Source organism: Cnephaeus nilssonii (assembly GCF_951640355.1).
Source record: "Cnephaeus nilssonii genome assembly, chromosome: 24".
Lineage (NCBI taxonomy): Eukaryota > Metazoa > Chordata > Mammalia > Chiroptera > Vespertilionidae > Cnephaeus > Cnephaeus nilssonii.
In genome coordinates, this window is record NC_137095.1 from 12,573,070 (window position 1) to 12,591,949 (window position 18,880).

Consider the following 18,880-nt stretch of genomic DNA (forward strand, 5'->3'; position numbering starts at 1 on the left):
TCGTGTAAGATTTGTGCTTAATCCTCATACTAATTGTTTGGATGCAGAGCTTTAAAAAAAATTTTTTTTTTCAGGTCAGTGGCTCCTTTTAAAACAGCTCAGATTTCTCCTACGGGAAAAAAATACATATAGGCCTGCAGAAATTTACATATAATTTCAGGGATTTATAGCTGCCTTGAACCGCAGGAATGAACATGAAATTAAGAACTTCTGGTTTAGCTTTCAGATTGTAAACGGGAAAGAACATAGGCAGTGGAGTCAATTTGTTTATATCCTGGCTTCATTGCAAGTGTTTGTGCAGAATACTAATCTGTTTCTCCATTTCTTCACGTGTAAAGTGGAGGAAAATGTATTTGGATAGTGTGCGCTAGTTAGCAGAGCTGTGCATTTTGAACATGCCAGGGCCAATATGCAGTAACCTTTTAGAGACAAACTTTGAGCTCTGATGAGGGAAGGGAACATGTCTTATAAAAGGAAAGAACAGCATAATGAGACTGTTTCTCTTTTGCTTTAATTTATTTCTAAAGTTAATCCTCACTTTAAACATGAGCAAGAGGGCGTTCGTCCATTTCAATTCTAAGTGTTCTTTAATCTCTAGTTGCCTAAAGCAGCCTGTACACTGTTCTTTTAGCCTTAGTTCTGCCTTAAATGCAGTAAGGATTCATGGGGGAGGGGGAGGGAGATGGTGGGGTAAGGGTACCTTCCCTGTGAGTTACCAAGTATCAGTTGTTTTAGCTTTTTTTTTTTTTAATTGCATACATGTATGTATGTAGTTAGTTAATCTCACCCAAGGATATTTTCTCTTGATTCTTAGAGAGAGTGAAAGGGAGGGAAAGAGACAAAGAAAAAGAGAAACATCAGTGTGAGAGAGAGACAACGATTTGTTGCCTCCCGCATGAGCCCCGACCGGGGCCAGGGATCGAGCCTGCAACCCAGGTACATGCCCTTGACTGGAATTGAACCCAGGACCCTTCAGTCTCAGGCCGATGCTCTATCCACTGAGCCAAATCCGCTAGGGCTTTTCTTTTTTTCAAGTGTATTTTTATTGATTTCAGAAGGGAAGAGAGAGGGAGAGAAATAAAAACAAATGATGAGAGAGAATCATTGATTGGTTGCCTCCTGCACGCCCCCTACTGGGGATGGAGCCCACAACGCGGGCATCTGTCCTGACCAAGAATTGAACCAGTGACCTGTTGGTTCCTGGGTCAGTGCTCTACTGCTGAGCCACACCGACTGGGCTAGTTGTTTTAGCTTTTTAATGCCTCAGTGGTTAGTGAAAATGATGAATTAAGATGCTTTTTTTTCCTGCAAGAACCTGGTACGGTAGCAATCAGCATACCTCTCAGGTAAGAGGGTGAGCCTATTGAAGACTAAAGTAAGGAGGAGAAACATGCTGGGGACATCTCATTCTTATTTAGTCATGGTATTGTATGACTAGGAGAACAGGAAATCTCCCCGTCCTGGGAGGGGGGATCCTCCCACAAGGAGAAATTTGGGTGGAGAGGAGGAGGAGACGGGTTTAAGAAAGACTTTGCTGAAAACAGCCTGTTCGTTCTCAGTTCTGTGTGTCTGATGTTGGTTAATAGAACCTCAACCATAATCACTTGCTGCCTGTTTCAAACTTTTTCCTTAGGTTTTCATGGAAATTTTTCCTTAGCTGCACTCACTAGCATTTGTGTATTTTTCAGCTGTCATATCTACTACAAAAGAAAATAATAAAATAGGAAAAGACTGCTGGGGGATTTTTCTCTTCACAGAGGATTACTACTATCTTGACTCCAAGACAAGCAGTTTCTAGCAATGGCAGGACCTCAGCTCCTCCAGGCTTTGTTGCCTGTCAAACCTTGATTCTGTCGCAAGATTACAAGTGTCATTTTCCCAAGAGCCCACGCCTCACACCGGCCTTTTGTTCTTCCCCACGGGGTGTAGATTTCCTGCGTCACATGAGCTTCGGGTGTATTTGAGAGGCAGCTCAGAATAGCAGAAAGAATGTGGAGATTGGCGTCTCATAGATAGAGGTTCGGAAATGACTGAAGCAGGGCCTCTGGGTGGATCGAGGGGGTGAGAAAAGTACACATAGGCTTTGATTCCTATTGTTCACGGAACCTACAGCACTTTGCTTGGTTAGAGACTCTGGCAATGTGAAGAAGATGCCGCCAGCTCGCATTTCATAGCTGAACGCCCACCAGGCACATCAGCTTGCTCTGCACATCTGGGCACGTGTGTACAGAGGTGCTTCCAGCATCTGAGTAGATAGCAAGGGGGACTTCGGCATTTCCTACACCTTCTCTGTGGGTAAGAGCGGGGCTACATAGGGATTTTTCCAATGGACGGCTAACCAGGAAAACCAACCAGCCAACATATGGCCTACAAAATAACATTACAGCATGAAGGGAATGGGAAGATATAATGAGTGTTCAGATGGAAGGCTCTCTGCGTATAATTTTCTTTAAGAAACCAAAGAAAAATTTAGAGGAGATTTTCCATTTGTCCTTTAAAAGATTGAAGAAGGCAGACTTATAATGAAATTAGAGAAGGAAGCAGCAAGGAGAAAAATGGGTTTAATGAGTATGTCAGTCAGGTTTCAGCCAGAGAATCAGAACCATTAGGGGGGACAAATATGTATTAAGATTTATTACAGGGAGCCCAGCCGTATGGCTCAGAGGTTGAGCTTCGACCTATGAACAAGGAGGTCACGGTTTGATTCCTGGTCAGGGCACATGCCCTGGTTGTGGGCTGGATCCCCAGTAGGGGGTGTGCAGGAGGCAGCCGATCCATGATTCTCCCTCATCATTGATGTTTCTATCTCTCTCTCCTTCTTCCTTCCTCTCAGATAAAAATATATTTTAAACAATTTTATTATCGGGACTAGCTTGCGTGATTGTGCGGGCTGACTAAGCAAGCCCCAATTTGTAGGGCGAGAATAGAAGGTCACGGGCAGGCAAGCTCAGAGTCACCAGCGTGAGCCAGAGTGTGGTCCTCAGTAGGAAGGGGAGACGGAGCGGGATGGAGCTCTGGAGCAGAGACACCGCCAGCCGCCTCACACAGGCGGGTTCTCTCTCCAGGGGAAAACCGGCCCTGCCTTTGAAGCCTTCCAACTGCCTCAGGCCCACCCAGACTACCCGGGATCTCTTCCTTATTAAATGAGCTGATTAGGGGCTTTAATTACATCTGCAGAAAAGCCATCACAATGAGGGCAAAGATGGACAGGGAGTTGGCTGACATGATGCGAGGACATCCAGAATCCCATGGCATAATCCAATTCAGACTGGGACAGAGGACCCCATTGACATCATAGGAAATGCAGTTAGTGATCTGAAAACACAGCTGAGTAACTCTCAGAACAGAGGAAAAATACAAAGGAACATCAGAGGAAAAATATATAGATATAGAGAGGAAAGAGAGATTAACCCTAAATTGTAGGTTTAAACTAGCGTTTAAACGGATACAAAAGGAAGAAAATCAATAACTCTTCCCGTTGGATCCCCATGTTGTGACCTACATCCACTTTTTAAAGAATACGTATATTTTTATTGATTTCAGAGAGGAAGGGGCGGGGGGGAGAGAAAAAAATATCTATGATGACAGAGAATCATTGACTGGCTGCCTCCTGCACTGGGGATCGAGCCCACAACCCAGGCATGTGCCCTGACCAGGAATCGAACCGTGACCTCCTGCTTCATAGGTGGACTCTCAACCACTGGGCCACACCTGCTGGGCCACCCGCTCTTTTTTGGTAAGGAAAAGAGTATATGTGTGGAGCCGCCCTTATAAATTAGGTGTATTAAGTTGGAATGTAGAAGTGGCTTGATCCTCTTGTGGAACTGTCTCCTGTTGGAGATTTTGCTTCTCATAGTTTTTTCTAACTTTATTCTGTTTTCCCTTGAGAGCTGTTTTTCCTCGGCCACTACAAAATTGTTCATGTTGTATGTTGTGGCCTTCGCTTTAGGATCTTGGGTCCTTGGAGATCGTGGTGTTCACCTACCTTGTCTTTCTGCTGGTTTGCTGCTGTTCTTCACGTTCTCCTCTGGCTTCTTCTCATTTCTCCCCGGCTGCAGATGGGGGCCCCCGCGAGACACTGATGCACTTCGCCGTGCGGCTGGGACTGCTGAGGTTGGCGTGGCTCCTGCTGCAGAAGCCAGGCGGCCGCGGGGCGCTCAGCGTCCACAACCAGGAAGGAGCGACACCTGCGAGCTTGGCCTTGCAGCGGGGTCATCACAAGTTGCACAAACTTCTGACCGAGTAAGTGCTCGCTCTGCCTTCCCCCTCCCCTCCCCTCCCCTCCCCTCCCCTCCCCTCCCCTCCCCTCCCCTCCCCCTCCCCTCCCCTCCCCTCCCCTCCCCTCCCCTCCCCTCCCCTCCCCTCCCCTCCCCAGCAGCCCCACCCCTGATTCATGCTTGTACCACCCACTTGGCATCTCGTTGTGTTTGCCACAAATGATAACCGCAGCTCCGTGCCTTGCCTTCTGCTGGAGGCTTTGTGAGCCTGCTACTGCCTCACTGTGAGAGGGACCCACGTAAGTCACACCACCATCTCCCTCTCCTCTGCCTCCCTGCCTGCGCCGCTCTTGCCTCTTGTTAGAAGTCTTGTCTGTGGGGGTAGCATTCTATTGCCATGTGTCTAGTTGATCCCTGTTTAGTACAAGAGGAAGCCGTACCTTTTTTGTGGTATGTCTTCAACACTTGTAAGAGTTCATTGGAAGTGAGTACTTGGATATAACTGCATGCAGCAAATATACTGAACCACGGAGGTTAGGTTGGAATGTAATTCCTGTGAATAAAATCAGAGCAATCGTCTATTCGTGTGAATAGCAGTAAAAAGCAACCGAGTTGTCTTGGAAATCGCTGTAGGAAAGCCTGTGTGTGTGTGTGTGTGTGTGTGTGTGTGTGTGTGTGTGTGTTTTCAGTTGTCATGCAGTCTGACTCTTCAGAGAGTTTTCTGAAGAAAGGCTATTAGTTAAAATACTCGGATTCTTTTTTCTTTTGTAAATAGAAAATAAATGCATTATAGCAGGCAACATTTTCCCATTGGAATATTTATAAAACGCAGAAATTTCAAGTACAGTTTTTCTTATTTAATATATTTTTATTGTGTTATGATCATTATCTTCTTTCTGCTCCGTAACTGAAGAATGAACCTTGGCTCTATGGTCTTGAGCAGTTGAGGGATCCTTGGAAATTAAGTCAGTGTTCCCCAATTCTCAGATGTTTTGCTCATGGTAGACTTCATTTAGTTGCAGTTTATAGTTGACTGTTTTTAGCTGTGAGTGTGGGACAGTGTACTAAGGCCCAGAAGAGATGTCTGAATGTAATGCTTCTCACTGTCATATAAACAGCTGTTTTGTTTGTTTCTGCGTTACGTGCCACGCTTACGGCTTTCCCAGTTGAGCCAGACAGAAGGTTCTTAGCAGAAGGCTTTGTCATGGGCGCTGCAGATACAGTGACGGGAGGAGGGGCGGGCGCCCTGCATCTCAAATGAGCTGTGGAGACTTGAGCTCCCCATGACAGTATTCCAGAAGCGATGGGCTCCATTCCTGCGCACTTCCCATCTGGCCGGTGATTGGATTCCCTCTGCTGCGCGCCTCCTGGCCTCCGGAAGACGGGCCTCGTTCCAGGAGCTGAAACAAGTGCCTTAGTATAACTATCAGGCGGTCCCAACGCAGTTCCCCTAAATGTGACGTTAGGGCCCAGGGTTTTTGCTGGGAGGCGGGGTTGGTTAAGGATTGCCATCCAAATGGGGAAATGAAGTGGTTACCACAGCTGCATTATATGCTCGGTGAGGGTGTCACAAGACCTGTTGCAGCACAGCTTAAAGGAAACGAGTGTGTGTGCTTGGAGCAGAGGCTGGGCTTGCTTCACAGTGCTGCCCCTGTTATGTGGGAAGGCCACTCATCCCACCGTAAGGAAGGGGAAAGGCAGATTCGGAAACACGCACAGAGGACCGCAAGCGGAGAGCGTGAGCGCGGCGCTGCAGGTCCAGCCCGAACCGGGGTTCTTCTGGCTGTTCCTCTAGGCTGCGGTTCTGTCGCCCAGAAACAGTGCTGGGTCATAGTTAACAATTTAAAAAGCTTATGGGGTGATTTTTACTAAGTCCCCCAGTCTTACTGTGATATCAGTAGACTTTGCTAGAATTTCAAGTAAGAATGGGTTGCTTTGATAAATAAATGAAAGCATGCTTGGAGAGCCCTAGCCGGTTTGGCTCAATGGGTAGAGTGTTGGCCCACGGACTGAGGGGCCCCACGTTCGATTCCAATCAAGAGTACGTACCTCAGTTGCAGGCTTCATTCCTGGCCCTGGTCAGGGTGCGTGCGGGAGGCAACCAATTGATATGTCTCTCCCACATCGAGGTTTCTCTCTCTGTCTCTCCCCCTCCTTTCCACTCTCTCTAAAAATCAATGGAATAATATCCTCGAGTGAGGATTAACACCACCACCAACAAAAGAATGCATGGAGAGTGCATAGCAGAGTGACTGACAAAAATATTCTCTCTTATTGCCCTTTTCTTAATTTTCCTCCTTTCCCTCTAGGTCTGTATCAGTTTTTCATCCATTAAGGAAATTTTTGCAAAATCTTGAAATATTTCCAGGCAGCATTTGGATGTCCCTACTTGATAAGAGTTTGAAATTATTCCCAAATGAAATAGATAACACTTTAAAAGAATTAGTTTGGCTCTCTGACACAGGCTGTGATGTCGATGCCTCTGGGTTGATGGCACAGGGAACTCTAGGTCGTTAAGGAATCATTTACAATGCGGCCACCCTTACAAAAGGAATATTTCTCTTAAGGGTTTTAACTGTAGAGTATTGACATAAAAATGGCGAAACATTTCATTTGTCCAAAGAGCGAGTGCAAAAATGTTTGTCCTTATAACCATCTCATTTTCAGTATCAGTTCAACAACTCTTTATTGCATGTCTGCAGTGCATTGTTGATATGTTATAGGTAATATTTCATTTCAACCTTATAACAGCCTTTCTTAAATAGGCATTATATGTATTTTACTGATGAATTATGAAGGCTCAGAGAACTCCAGTGACTAGCTCAATGCTTTATAGAAAAGTGATCAAGCTGCGGTTACATGCACATCTGTGGAATTCTGAGGCCCATATTATTCCCTCTGCAGAAATCTGGCAGACTCAGGAAGAGACCACTGGGATAGAGTATGGCTGGCACTTGATGAGGAAAAGGCTCTAAGTTTTCCATTCAGTCCTAGCCTCTCCTTGCCTGAGGGAAACAGGAGTCTCAGTACCATAACTTGACGTTTATATTACCCATCAGAGGGCTTTCAACGTATTGTCGGTTACATTTAGCCAGTCTTTTTATATTTCATTCCTGCGACAATTTAATGAGTGAGGAGGGTAGGTATACCCCTGTTTTGTAATCGAGGAAACTGAGGCCAGAGAGATGAAGTGAGTTCTCAAAGTCATAAGGCTAAAAGTAACAGAACCAGGCCCAGGACCAGAGTCCAGCGATCTGCCCAGTTTGGGATGACACACGTGCACAGGCCCAGCCTGGCAGACACTAGGCCGTGAGTCATGGTCTACTGTGGTGGGTGATGTGGCCCCTTGCAGAGAGTTAGTGTCTCTAGTTTCTCAGGTCCTTCTTTTGACACATTTGCACTTGACACCTGGGTTCAGGTCAGAGGGTAGAGTAGCTACTCAAGTGTACGTATTTCACAATGGAGCCGAGTGCAGTTGAGCAAGATGTTCTGTTAACATAGTGATTGCCTCCTTACGGTCCCCTTCAAGTACTCTTTAGTGGGTCCTTAGTAGCCCATCTGGTGCATAACCAGTTTGGAGCTTTTGCTTTTCCTTAGGGGAGGAAAGATTGAAGTAAACGAACCTTCAAAATAATAGCCAGGGTTTTTAAAATATGCCTTGCATTCATCTAGCCTGAGCCACATCCATCTGTCCATTTGTCCATCCGTTCATTTATCCATGTATTCATCCATCCATCTTCCTGCCCTCCTTTCTCACCATACGATGGGGTCTTTGTCTTTTAGTAAAGATACGGTGCTGGAACTGAGTGGAAACTAGAAAGTGAGGGAAGGGCAGTAACACTTATTAAATGGTGAATATCTGCTACATTGGTGCTTTACATGTATTCTCATTAAAATTTCTCAGCAAACATCTAAAGTGTGGTCAGTACTGTACTCCTCTACCGATGAGAAAAGAGACCCAGGGAGGCTAAATACCTTGCCCAAGGCTATGTGGGCAACATTGCCATGATTCACAAGCCTGCTGTTTTTAAGCTTTATTGATAGGATTTTATGAGCAGTCACGTTCGGTGACATTGTCAGTCTTTTAACCAAACTGATTCCACTGGCTCATAGATCTGGTTTTCAATTACCTTTTTCCCCCTTTTCTGTTAAATTTTCCACTGAAGCATTTTTAGAATTTTGACATTTCATAGTTTCTTTTTGTGTGTGTTTGTTTTTTCAAAGCCATTCAAATAATAATTTCAGGATTTCTCTATCTGGCAACATGCTGAGAAATTACAAAATGCACTTTCTGAGGACAATGCTTGAATTTATACAGTAGCACCAGTTGCCATCTGTATTTCTGCTAGGCATTTTGCATAAATTCTCATATATTTTATCCTCTCCCTAACCCCTAAGGGGCGGGCATTTTAGCCTCACTTCACCAGATGACCGCCATAGCTGGCAAGTAATGGAGCGGGAATTGGAACGAGGCTGTAACTCCTAAGCCCGTGGACTTGGTTACACTGTCTGGACTTTCTGAGAACACGGATTGGTGGTGGAAGGGGGCTGCAGTAACAGCCGATCCATATGTCTTGTGCTTCCTGCGGTCCACTTCTCTTCCCTCCCTGCTCTACGCAGGCAGATGCCCAGCCTCTGAGTGTTTCGGCCTCGGAGTGTTTCTTCAAAGAGTTGTGAGGTTACACATCTTAGCCCGTGAGAACACATTCTCCGTGGCAACAGCATGTGGTTTGGGAAACATTTCTGACTTCGCTATAGACCTGAGGGGAAGAAAACATGAACCTGTGATAGGACGTGACATTTGCGTGTGAGCAAATGAAGGATCAGTTGGCACCTTCCATTTTCTGAAAAACACAAACCTTTACGAACCATCACACATTGGTTTTTGATGTTGTTGTTCAATTTTGAAGTTTCCTTGAAGTCATACAAGTGACTTGAAAATTTTACCTGCATTTATTATTAAGAGGAGTAAAAATTATTCTTTTTTTAAAATTTAAATTCTTTATTGTTTAAGGTATTACATAAGTCTCCTTCCCCCCCCCCCCCCCCTTGACCACTCCCCGGCTGCCCTCACCCCCCCCCCCAAATTACTCTTTTTAAAAATAAAAAAAGTCAATGGAAAAAGTACCCTTGGGTGAGGATTAACAACAGCAAAAGATTAAATGAGAGCATGCTCGTGCAGTTCTTAGGAACGTAGCGGCCCCTTTATTTGGAGAGCTAGGAACGAAGATTCATGGGCAATAAGGTGATCCTCAGCCTTAAATGAATGAGTATGGCCTGGCTGCTCCACCATCAGTTTCTGACATACTTCTGTCAGGTCGGTGCCACCCCCAGCTGGAATGCTATCCCTTGAAACACTAGGGAATTAAAGCCCCATTTTCCTCTCAAGTTTTCTGGAGTAAATAGTTTAGGATGGCACCTGTGTAGTTGCCTGACAGTTACCTCCAAGGCTCCTGTGCCTTTTTATTTTTAATGACTCATACTCAGAAACTCCCTTCTTTTTGTTCATTAGAACTACAGCAGCCAATCGCACTTTGGGAGGGCCAAGCCCTATGCCAACCCTTCACATGCATTTGATCTCACAATGAACTTGGCATTCTCACTTTACAGATGAGGGCATTGAGCTTCAGAGAAATGGAAGTAACTGCCCCCCCCCCCCCAAAAAAAAAAAAGAGGGAAGAGAGAAAGTTATCAGTGCTAAAATTTCTAGTGAATTTGCATGTACATTAATCCATAACTAGCCTAGCAATGAGTTCCCCACAGTGAGTAGCCTCCTGTTCATTTCGGGGTGTCACTGATTCCCTCCCCCCACCCCTCAATTTAGCTTCTCCTGCTCCATTTTAGTGGCGTTGTGGTTGAGTTGGTAGGACTCCTTGAGGCTTGGCACTGTGATGGTGATGTGGTTTCGTGAAAGATACTGCAGCGGCCCTCAAATAAGGAACTAGGTGCTGCACTTCCTGTCAGAAGGAGACAGCAAAACACGCCTTTGGGCAGGGCCGACCTGGCCGCGGCTCTCCTCTCTTAAAGCTGCAGTGTGAGGCCCGGACCCAAGTAGAATGGGCTTGCGATATTCGTGGTGCGTGGGCAGCCACAAGTGAGTACAAACTGACACCTTGTTGGTCTTCGTCGTTTATTCTCTGACATTCGATCGGACTTTTTTGTTGTACCTCAACCGATGTATCTTTGAACTTCCCCTGAATGACTAGTGTTGTTAGTACTAGAAAAAAAATGTGTTGTTTTTGTCTGCAGTTGGTTTGACAGGGTTTGACAGTATGTGAACATCAAATTTGAACTTTGTTGTGAGTTGCGCCATGCTGGACAAGGTAAGAAGCAGAGGCTGGGTGGCTGTGGATTGGTGCATAGCAGCCAGGACACTGGGAAGTTAGTTGGCGTTCACTCTGGGCTTATTGAATGTTACTGTACCACATACATGAATCCTGACTTTAGGAACCAGATGTGGATAGTCAGTTTGGGTCCGATAACCCCAGTGTCTGAGGAATGGCCTCTTGATTGTGGTTTCCTACAGTTGAAAACTTGCTTTGGATCCTGTAAAATTTATGATAACAGAACCTAATTAGCATACCTGATTAGCTTCTCATAAATATTATATCAGACTTACAGTTTATATTATTTGAATGTGGTCAAAGTTTGAAACTACTATAGAGGGGGGTATCACTGTGGAAGTGGAAAGTCTGGGTACAAATTCTGGCCTTTTCATGCACTCGCTTTATTTTTTAATGGCTATTTTTTAATAGTCTGTAGATCTGTTCTTTAATTTAACCAACTGCCCTCTAATTACTGACTTGGCTAGGTTGCTTCTAATTTTTAATACAATTATACTTTAAGTTGCAGTGAATATTCTTTTACATAGAGCTCTGCCAGATTTTATTAGTGGGCCCAGTAAAGGTTTACACAGTACTGAACCCAGCAGAAAATGTACTGGCTTCAGTGTTACCTCAGCGAGGTCTTCCCTGACCCACCATATTTAAAATCGCAGCCCTCATACCTGCTTTATCTTTCTACGTGGCTCTTGCTGTCTTCCAGAATCCTAGGTGTTTTATTTACCTGAATGCTCTTGTCCCCCTTGCTACAGAGATAAACTCCCGCAGGACATGGGAATAGGGCCTGGCATGTGAGTACTTGCTGAACACGTGGGTACACCCAGACCCGCCGACCAGATAGGTTGGAGGAGAGTCAGTATTCATGGGAGAATTGCCGTGGGAGAAGAATTGCAGTGAATAGTCTTTGGTCTCTAGGCGGGCTAGGAAGCAAGAAAAGGCCACAGGGACAGTGAATTGGGAGCCTGGAGGGTCAGCTCTTGGAAGTAATTATAGCAACAGAAGCACATTCCTCTGGAAGGAGAGCATGGGAGAGGTAGATGGTCAATAGGTGGTTGTTGCAGAAGGGAATTTCCCAAGGTTTACGTATTAGAAAGGGAAGGTTAATAGAAAGTAATTTTGCTGGGAAGGGACTGTATCACTTTTTGTTTCTGCCTTAACAAAGAGCGTCCAGAGTGGTGGTAAGTAGAGCAAGTTATGCCATCAAAGGCTTTTTGCTTATTGGAGAACTAGAGGCTCAGTGCACGAATTTGTGCACAGGTGGGGTCCCTCCGCCTGGCCTGTGATTGGGGCAGCCGGCTGGGGGGAAGGACCGTGGGAGGTTGGCCGGATGCAGGAGGTTTGCTGTGGGAGTGCACTGACCACCAGGGGGGCAGCTCCTGCGTTGAGCGTCTGTCCCCTGGTGGTCAGTGCGCATCATAGCAACCGGTCGTTTGGTCGCTTAGGCTTTTATATCTATAGATGTCTATATGTGCTAATCTAAGTAAGCAGATATGCCAGTAATGTCTGTCAGACAGTTAATTAGAGTTAGTCACATTATCAAACCAAGCTTCAAAGTTAAATTTACAGCCCAGCCTGAGTGGCTCAGTAGTTGAGTGTCAACCCAGGAACCAAGAGGTTACCAGTTTGATTCTTGGTCACGGCACATGCCCGGATTGCTGGCTTGATCCCCACTAGGGGAGGTGTAGGAGGCAGCGGATCGATGATGTTTCATGTTTTGAGGTTTAGCTGAGAAATGCTTTTTCACATCCCTGTACCTTTGTCGGCTTTATTTGTACAGAAGGTAGGTATATTTGTAATGATATGAGTTGAGCAAAGTTCTGTCTTTTATTTATTTTTAATTTATTTATTATTTATTTTTAAAAGAGGGTGCTTCTTTTTTTAAAAAAATATATTTTATTGATTTTTTACAGAGAGGAAGGGAGAGGGATAGAGAGTTAGAAACATCAGTGAGAGAGAAACATCGATCCGCTGCCTCCTGCACACCCCCTACTGGGGATGTGCCCACAACCAAGGTACATGCCCTTGACCGGAATTGAACCTGGGACCCTTCAGTCTGCAGGCCGACGCTCTGTCCACTGAGCCAAACCAGTTTCGGCAAAGTTCTGTCTTTTAATGAAAAAAACTTGAACTCGAAATTCTTGTAACCAAGGCTTCATTCAGAATAGGATTTGATCATCATATTGACAAGGAGAACATGATACGTCATTGGAGTGGTTTTCCCTGTGTGATGACTTAAGAATCTTGAATGTGCTTCCTCCACCTAAGGTTAACAACAGTTGGAGTGCCCTTGCATTGCATGGGTGGAGTGATAGGTCCTTCCATACCCAATATAACCGTCTATGGTGTAGCCAATTTTAAGAGAAATGTTTAACAAGCCTGGCTTCTGTTGAAAACCAGGCTAGAGTCATCCTCCTTAACATTTCCTCATTATTGGGTTGTTAGCATAACATTAACTATTTTTAAGAACCCAGATTTCTTTTTATCTTGATCAAAATTCCTTAGGGAGGAATCCTGTAGTTTTTATTTAACCCACTTGTGGCCTCTCGTGGAGAGGATGGAACAATTAGTGATACCCCGAATCACTGGGGAACTGTCCAAACCAGATGGCCCGGCCAGCATGGCTCAGTACTTGAGTGTTGACCTATGAACCAGAAGGTCATGGTTCAATTCCCGGTCAGGGCACATGCCCAGGTTGTGGGTTCGATCCCCAATGTGGGGCATGCAGGAGGCAGCTGATCAATGATTCTCTGTCATCACTGATGTTTCTCTCTCTCTCTCTCTCTCTCTCTCTCTCTCTCTCTCTCTCTCTCTCTCCCCCTCTCTCCCCTCCTCCCTCCCTCCCTTTCCCTTTCCCTTCCTCTCGGGAATCAATTAAAAAAAAAAAAAAAAGGCAGTCAGGGTGGCAATACTACGTGAGTCTTAGGGTTAAACCTGTGCCTGGGAGGCAGGACGGAGCTGTATTAACCATAGGCTGCTTGCTTACAGGGAGAATGCTGGAGAACCCGATTCCTGGAGCAGTTTATCCTATGAAATTCCCTGTGGAGACTGTTCTGTGAGGCACCATCGAGAGCTGGATGTCTACACATTAACCTCAGAGACCCAGGCTCACCATGAACCCCCACTTCCTGCGGACAGTTGCACTGGGCACATTTTTAAACTTATGAACATCCAACAGCAGCTGATGGTAAGGCAGCAAATTTCCATTTTAAGGCCTTTGTGCCCTCACTCCTTCCCCCAGTGAACCTTGGCTATATTTAAAACCAAAACGCTTCCCTTAAAGATTGCGAAACCTGTAAATAAAGCAGTTTTCTGCTTATAGATGAGAAATAGTGTTGGGTTTGTAGCAGTAGGAGGCTGAGAGAATTTTTCATTGGATTTTGCCACGTTTTTGTAATAATGAAAGATACACAGACACATTGCAGATATAGAAATATGTAACAACCAGAACTAAATTTTCCTGGCATGGAAGGAAATTTGTCTGTTTATCTTTATAAATTTATTGGTTTAACTTTATAAAACTAAATGGGCAAAGTAGCTTCTGATATTGTTGCTAAAGAGCAAGAACCAGATTTCCTCAGAAGAAAGCCTTTTCACAACTTTTTAGATGAGTGATGATAGTGCTGCTGTATTTGAATCGATAGTTATATGGTACAAAGATCACCAAAAAAAATAAAGATTTTATAATCCACTCAAGGCCTCCAAGATGAAGTTGTTGCCAGACATAAAAACATTACAGACTCCCTGATAGCTTTGATTATGGATAATACGAACGTCATGTGGGTACCGCTCTCCGGCCATAACATCTGAAAGGCTAAGTTTAGATCATTTTTCCACCCAGTTGATTTCAGAGATGATTTGATTTGGAAAAAGCTGGGCAATAATTTCATTTAAGGTCACCTAGGGTCAGCTCAGTGCCAGAAGCTTCTTTGGGAGCAGGCCTTATTTCTGAGGCCAGCAGGCCAACACACTTCACTGTGGAGTTGGATGAGGAGCTTGCCTCTGCCTTTCCCAATCGTGTTTGTTCCAGAACAGGTGTCATATTATTTTCCTGTGAATGACTGCCAGGAAGTCGGGCTTTCCTGAGGCCTTTTCTTCCTGGGTGAATCAGAGTCCAACTGAAAATATCAGTTTGCAGGTGTTAAAGCTACCTTAAGGTATGGGAATAGTTGATAAAAAAACATGAGATACTCAAACTGTCCAAGGATGCATGTGTTAGGAGCATCTAACGTTTTTAAAGAAATGCCACTTGTTTCTGCCAGTCTCTGTTCTGTCATGTTCTGCTGTTATTAAATTTAATGAGCTGCTTTCGTAATTTTTAGGAAATGGTTACGCTTTCAACAGGAACTGGAAGCAAGCTAATTTTGAATATGCGAAGGAGCATAGCACAGAAGCTTTTGTTTACGTATTTATTTATCTATTTTATTTTTATTGATTTCAGAGAGGGAGAGAGAGAAACCAGCTTTCTTTTTTATCTTGATCAAAATGACATCCTTAGGGAGCAATCCTGTAGTTTTTATTTAACCCATTTGTGGCCTCTCCTGAGGAGGATGGAACAGTTAGTGAAATCCCGAATCATTGGGATATCATCAGTGATAAGAGAGAATCATTGATCGGCTGCCTCCTGCAGACCCCCCACTGGGGATCGAGCCTGCTACCCAGGAAAGTGCCCTGACCGGGAATCGAACCATGACCTCCTGGTTCATAAGTGCATGCTCAACCACTGAGTCACACTGGCTGGGCTCACCTTTTATATTATTGTTTATTTTTATCATACTAGCGGCTATGGAGCTATAAGTGATACCGAGAACAGGAGAAAACGTCTCTGTATTTACTTGGATCAGCTCATGGTGCATCCTCAGAAGAGCTGGAATGGTCGTCCGTTTTCTCCAACTAGATTTTTGTTTATAGGTGTCAGTGACATCTTTTCCCATGAGCAGTTTTTAAACATTTTCTTTCATTTCCTTGTAGAAAACAAACCTCAAGCAGATGGACAATCTTATGCCCTTAATGGTGGCAGCCCAGGATCCTTCAGGTCTGCTCGCTGCCCAAGATGCCGAGGGCTCGTTCCTTCCCCGTGCAGCAGCGTCCATGGACAGCCCGCAGCCTCCCTCTCCTCCTGCCGGCGCCGAGCGCTCTCCGTGCGGCCCCGGGATCCCGGCTGCGCAGGCGGAACGTCCCTCTGACTTCTCCAGCGCTGGCAAGGAAGAGAACACAGATTGTTCCTGTAGGAAGAAAAATAAAGGCGTGGAGAGAAAAGAGGAAGAGGCGGAGCCTGCCGTGGACTCTGAGACTCTGTCTAATCCCCAAAGCTGCCTTCAGAGCAGGTCTGATTGTGGGGAGAAGGGGACAGAAGGCCTTCCACCCTGTGACATCGGAAGTGAAGAAACTAGAGCCACCTCTGCCACAGTGGCCACAGCCCCGGGGTCTCTGAGCAGTGGGGGGGCTGCCCTGCCGGGGGTCACCCTCATGGAGTCAGGCCCGGCCCCGCATGTCCCTGCAGGTGAACAGGGAGGCAGCTCAGCAGTAGGTGCTGGTGTCCCAGACACTGCAGAGGGGACGGAACGTGGTCTCATGCACCCAGATGCCACCACCCAGAAGAAGGTGCTGGAAGCTGGGGAAAGGACACAGGAAAGACCGGAGAACTCTGATGTCAGTGCAGCTGCCGCCTCTGACGTCACAGACACAAGGAAGCCGGTGGATACAGCCATGGTTCCAAACCGCGTGCCCGCCACCAGCTCCCTGGACGGTGACCCGCCGGCTGAGTCGGTCCTTGTGCTGAGTAATGGAGGAGCCCCTACTGAAAAAACTGCCGAAACGGAAACTTCCAGACGTCGTGACGCGAGTGCTGGTGATCAGAGCCCTGCCATCGTTCCAGCTGCTGCAATTGGCAAGATGTCAGACGGCGTCCCAGAGGACGCTCCCTTAGCGCGCACGGGCGGGGCCGTGTCACCCACTGATCTAACCGTCCCCCGGCCTCAGAAAGATGCTCTGCCGAAGGAGAAAGCAGAAACGAGTTCACCTCATCTTCAGAGCCAGGACGACAAGCCGCCCACCTGCTCCCCACCTGCAGACGAGGAACCGCGAGCTGCCTCTGCAGGTGGACAGAGCGCAGGGGCGTCTGGTGGTGCGCGGGCTGCAGAGCATCGTGGTGACACAGTGACCCAGCCCGTGGGCCCCGCCCCGGGCCCGCCCCACGCACAGCCCCCGCCCGCTGCCGTCTGCCCGGAAGGCCCACAGGCTGACACCGTCACCCCTGGCCCTGGAAGGGACACCCCGGAAGATGTGGGTGTTTGTCTCCTTGAAGTTTTGGACAGAGAGGGCCAAACAGGAGGTTTGAACTCGGAAACGCCTCTCACAAATGCGCTTGAAGTGGGGCCGCAGCCACACGCTGTTCTCCCCGAAGCAGAGCGAGGGCCAGAGCCAGACCAGGCGGGGACAGCAGGCCGGACTTTCTCTCCGGCAGGCAGTCCAGGCAGTGAATCAGTAACGAAAGACGACGCCCTTTCCCTTGTCCCCTCCCAGAATGAAAAGGGAACAGCAACTCCCCAGCCACGTCCCGCCACAGACTGGAGAGATGGCGGAGGTGGGAGTGATCCAGATAAGCAGCCACTAGAAGACCGTGCCGCAGGCCTGCCCACCCCCGCCACTGCCCCGGACCCTCCGCCCAGCATGGGGAACGCCAGTCCTCTAGGATTCGGTGGGGAGCAGGAGGGCCCCCGCCTCCCGGCAGCCCCTGAAGCTAGGAACATGGAGGGGGGCCCCGACTCCTCCCGGCTCCGTGTGGCTGACGCCCCTTTGGCCTCTGATTCCAATGTGACTGAAGAAGGAAACAACCCGGTGGTTCCAGAAAGCTCTGCAGCTCAGGGACAAGGTGACAGACTTAAAGCAGTGATTTGCTCCTCCACCAAGGAAGACACTCGTCCTTCAGGGGCGCTGCGGGAAGAGCAGGGGCCAGACCCTCCGGGGCAGGAGTTCCCAGGGGTCCAGGGAGAACCTGGCTCAGCTGCCTGTGCCCGGGACACGGCACTTGAACGCGGTGGTTCCCGGGGCACACCCTCGGCCTGTCTGAACGCAGAAGCTAAACACAACAAGGAAGTGGCCCCACCAGCCTCACTGCTGACTGAAGGTGGGGCCGCCCAGAGCCCGGTGCCACCAGGAGCAGGGCTGGCTGCAGGCTCGGGCCAGGAAGCCGTGGGTGCAGAGCAGAGCAGCTCGCCGCCGCCGCCGGGTCTGTCACCAGATGCATCTCGGGCTCCTGACTGCAACGGACCTTTTGCGGTGGATGGAGTGACAGACACTCAAGCCCAGGGAGAGACGGCTGCCTGCGCGGCGAGGGGAAACATGGCACTGGATGTCGCAGGGGGTAACGCTCTACATGGAACTGCGGAAGCCAGAGGAACGGCCTTATCCCACAGTGCCCAAGACCTCCCCGTTCCGGAAGGCTTGCTGAGCCACGAGAATGGGATCCAGGTTTTGCCAGGAGCCTTACCAGACCAAGGTGGGGCTGACCTCCAGGGTGCCGCAACCCCAGAGACGGTGCCTCCTGTTTGGGACAAAGGGAAGCTGGAGGGAGCCCACCTCAGCTGTAGCAGGGATGCCTCCGAGGAGGCCCCGATGGACGGCACACGCTCCGTCCCCCTGCAGCACACTGCCAAGGAGCGCCCCGCAGAGACCGGGCTCGCCACCAGTGATGACAAGGCCCCCAGCAGGGACAGGGGCGCTCCCCCTGTCCCTCATGCTGCGTCTGCCGAGGCCGGGCACCTGCCTGAGAGAGGAGACTCCATCGAGGAGGCTGCGAGTCGTATAGTCGATGCCGTCATCGAGCGAGTCAAGGCCTCAGGGGCCCTGCTCACAGAGGGGGACATCAGTCACATGCCACCGTCGGGTCCTGCAGAGTCAGGACCAGGGGCTGATGAGCTGGAGAGCGCTTCGGCCCAGAAAGTGCCCGCCCTCCTGCCTGCGGGGACCCCAGCAGCGGGCAGTACACCTGGGAGCCCTGCCGGGCGTTTTGCTGCGAGGGAGGAGCCAGAGAAGATGATTCCGCCGGTTCAGGGACCTGAGCCGGCAGCAGGTGAGCGAAACAACATGACGTTAACCTGAGAGACAAATTCCCTCGCGCGTCTGTCTCTGTGATGTGCAAGTAGCATTAGAGGTGTCCTGGCTGGTGAGAGGTCTTGCATTCATTGGGCAGGTTGCTAAATGAATAGTCGCCACCCCCAGGAGAGGCACGCCCCCTCCCGCCCCCCCAGTGCCAAACAGATGTTGCTTTCTGGATTGTAGACCCCGGCTTGATTGCCTGAGTCTGTAGGTGCTCTGTTTGCC

General features: G+C 48.0%; 1 protein-coding gene across 6 annotated transcripts in view; it reads left to right on the forward strand.

The window, feature by feature from the left end:
• AKAP13 (A-kinase anchoring protein 13) overlaps positions 1-18,880 on the forward strand; it is a 184,537-nt gene that overhangs the window by 75,140 nt on the left and 90,517 nt on the right. For all 6 annotated transcript variants that reach the window (XM_079763884.1, XM_079763881.1, XM_079763883.1 and 3 more), the window contains exons 5-7: positions 4,059-4,242; positions 13,544-13,742; positions 15,527-18,629. In XM_079763884.1, coding sequence (XP_079620010.1) covers positions 4,059-4,242; positions 13,544-13,742; positions 15,527-18,629 — 3,486 coding nt within the window. The remainder of the gene's footprint in view (positions 1-4,058; positions 4,243-13,543; positions 13,743-15,526; positions 18,630-18,880) is intronic.